Genomic DNA, 1755 nt, shown 5'->3' with positions numbered 1-1755 from the left:
GGGCGTCGGCCAAAATATGGTTCTGGAGCGTCGGGGCTAAAGCCGTATCTACCTTCTACGAACGCATTACGGACTCTATGCGTACGGACCCGTCCGCGAGGCTACATGGGGAGGTGGATAGCATCTCGGGGCTTATTGCCTTGTCAAATCAACGATACCAGAACTTTCATCGATCTACCAGGGTCGTCCGCCCAAATATGGTTCTGGTGCGTCGGGGCTAAGGCTGTATCTACCTTCTACGGACGCATTACGGACTCTATGCGTACGGTCCCGTTAGCTTAGCTACATGGAGAAGTGGATAGTGTCTCGGGGCTTATCGCCTTTATATATCAACGATATGACAGCTTTCATCAATCTACCAGGGGCGTCGGCCAAAAAATGGCTCTGGAGCGTCGGGGCTAAGGCCGTATCTCCCTTCTACGGACGCATTTCGAGCTCTATGCATATGGTCCCGTTAGCAAGGCTACATGGAGACGTGGATAGCGTCTCGGGGCTTGCCTGCTTCTCAAATCAACGATATGACATCTTTCATCAATCTACCAGGGGCGTCGGCCAAAAAATGGCTCTGGAGCGTCGGGGCTAAGGCCGTATCTCCCTTCTCCGGACGCATTACGGACTCTATGCGTACGGTCCCGTTAGCGAAGCTACATGGAGAGGTGGATAGCGTCTCGGGGCTTGCCTGCTTCTCAAAATATTATAATGACGCGTCATCACATACTGTTATCAAACGTCTCTATGTTGTTAATAGGACAGCGCCATGGCTGCTGGAAAAGTGAGCTCACAAAGTCCTTGCCCTCTTAGACTTGATGGGAGATTGAAAATTGTTTTAATTTGAAGTAGTAATTTCTTATTGATTACATGTAGTTTTGAAAATTTTAAACCGGTAATGGCAAAATAATGGATTGTATTTTCCAGCGACATTTGCACAATTAAAAAAAGTTCTTGGGTCCGAGTGCTACGTGAAAACGGGTAAGGTAGCTCGAGAAGTACTTTGACAGCACGACGCATCTGTACGATTCAGACTCTGACTATCTCCATGTGATCCCCACTCGACTGTTAGTCCAGCTCAACTAGCACATGACCATCCGTCACAAAATCATCTTTTTCGCAGAACAACTCTTGCACTTTGCCATCTTTGGGGGCACGGATCACGTGCTCCATCTTCATGGCTTCCATGATCAGCAGCGGCTGATCGGTCTTGATCGAGTCGCCATTCTTCACCAGTACCTTAATAATCTTGCCCGGCATCGGTGCAACGATCTTGCTGTGTGCAGTGGCACTGGCGCTGCCCTTTGCCGGCTCGAAAGAGGGCAACGGGACGTGGAACTTGTAGTCGTAGCGCTGGCTATTGTCGTCGCAGAAGAGATGAAGCTCCTGCTGGTGAATCACAGCAGTCCCCTTGAACGTGCGGTTGCCTACCCGAAACTTAAACTCTCCGCTCTCATCAATGGCTCCACTGACTTCGTGGGTCTCCTGACCAGCGACGCCGTCGAGAACCACTTCGTACGTGTCGTTCGACAGACATTTAACTGACACCGAAGCCTCGTCATCGTCCTGGCTCAGCGAAAGCTTCCTCTCGAGAGTTTCCAGTGAGCGGAAATGAGCCAAGGCGCCGTCCGACCAAGGCGACTGCAATTCACCATTATAATTTCCAGTTGGGCGCCGCTCAACCTGTTCAAGAAGAAGCAAACTCACAGCCCCCAGTGCCTTAGCGTAAGTCGGATACACTCCCAACGACCCAAGCACGTCGTCGCC

The 1755-nt window shown here is 50.8% G+C and overlaps 1 protein-coding gene across 1 annotated transcript; it reads right to left on the bottom strand.

The window, feature by feature from the left end:
• Nucleotides 1-1056: 1056 nt before the first annotated feature.
• PITG_20125 (uncharacterized protein) lies at nt 1057-1550 on the bottom strand (the record flags this gene model as incomplete). Its single annotated transcript, XM_002895740.1, has 2 exons — nt 1057-1456; nt 1537-1550. 2 exons carry the CDS (start codon nt 1548-1550, stop codon nt 1057-1059), a joined length of 414 nt encoding a protein of 137 aa, XP_002895786.1.
• Between the last annotated feature and the right edge of the window lie 205 nt (nt 1551-1755).

The sequence above is a fragment of the Phytophthora infestans genome, genomic scaffold (genome assembly GCF_000142945.1).
Source record: "Phytophthora infestans T30-4 supercont1.136 genomic scaffold, whole genome shotgun sequence".
NCBI classification, from domain to species: domain Eukaryota; phylum Oomycota; class Peronosporomycetes; order Peronosporales; family Peronosporaceae; genus Phytophthora; species Phytophthora infestans.
This window is presented reverse-complemented; position numbering and strand designations above follow the sequence as displayed.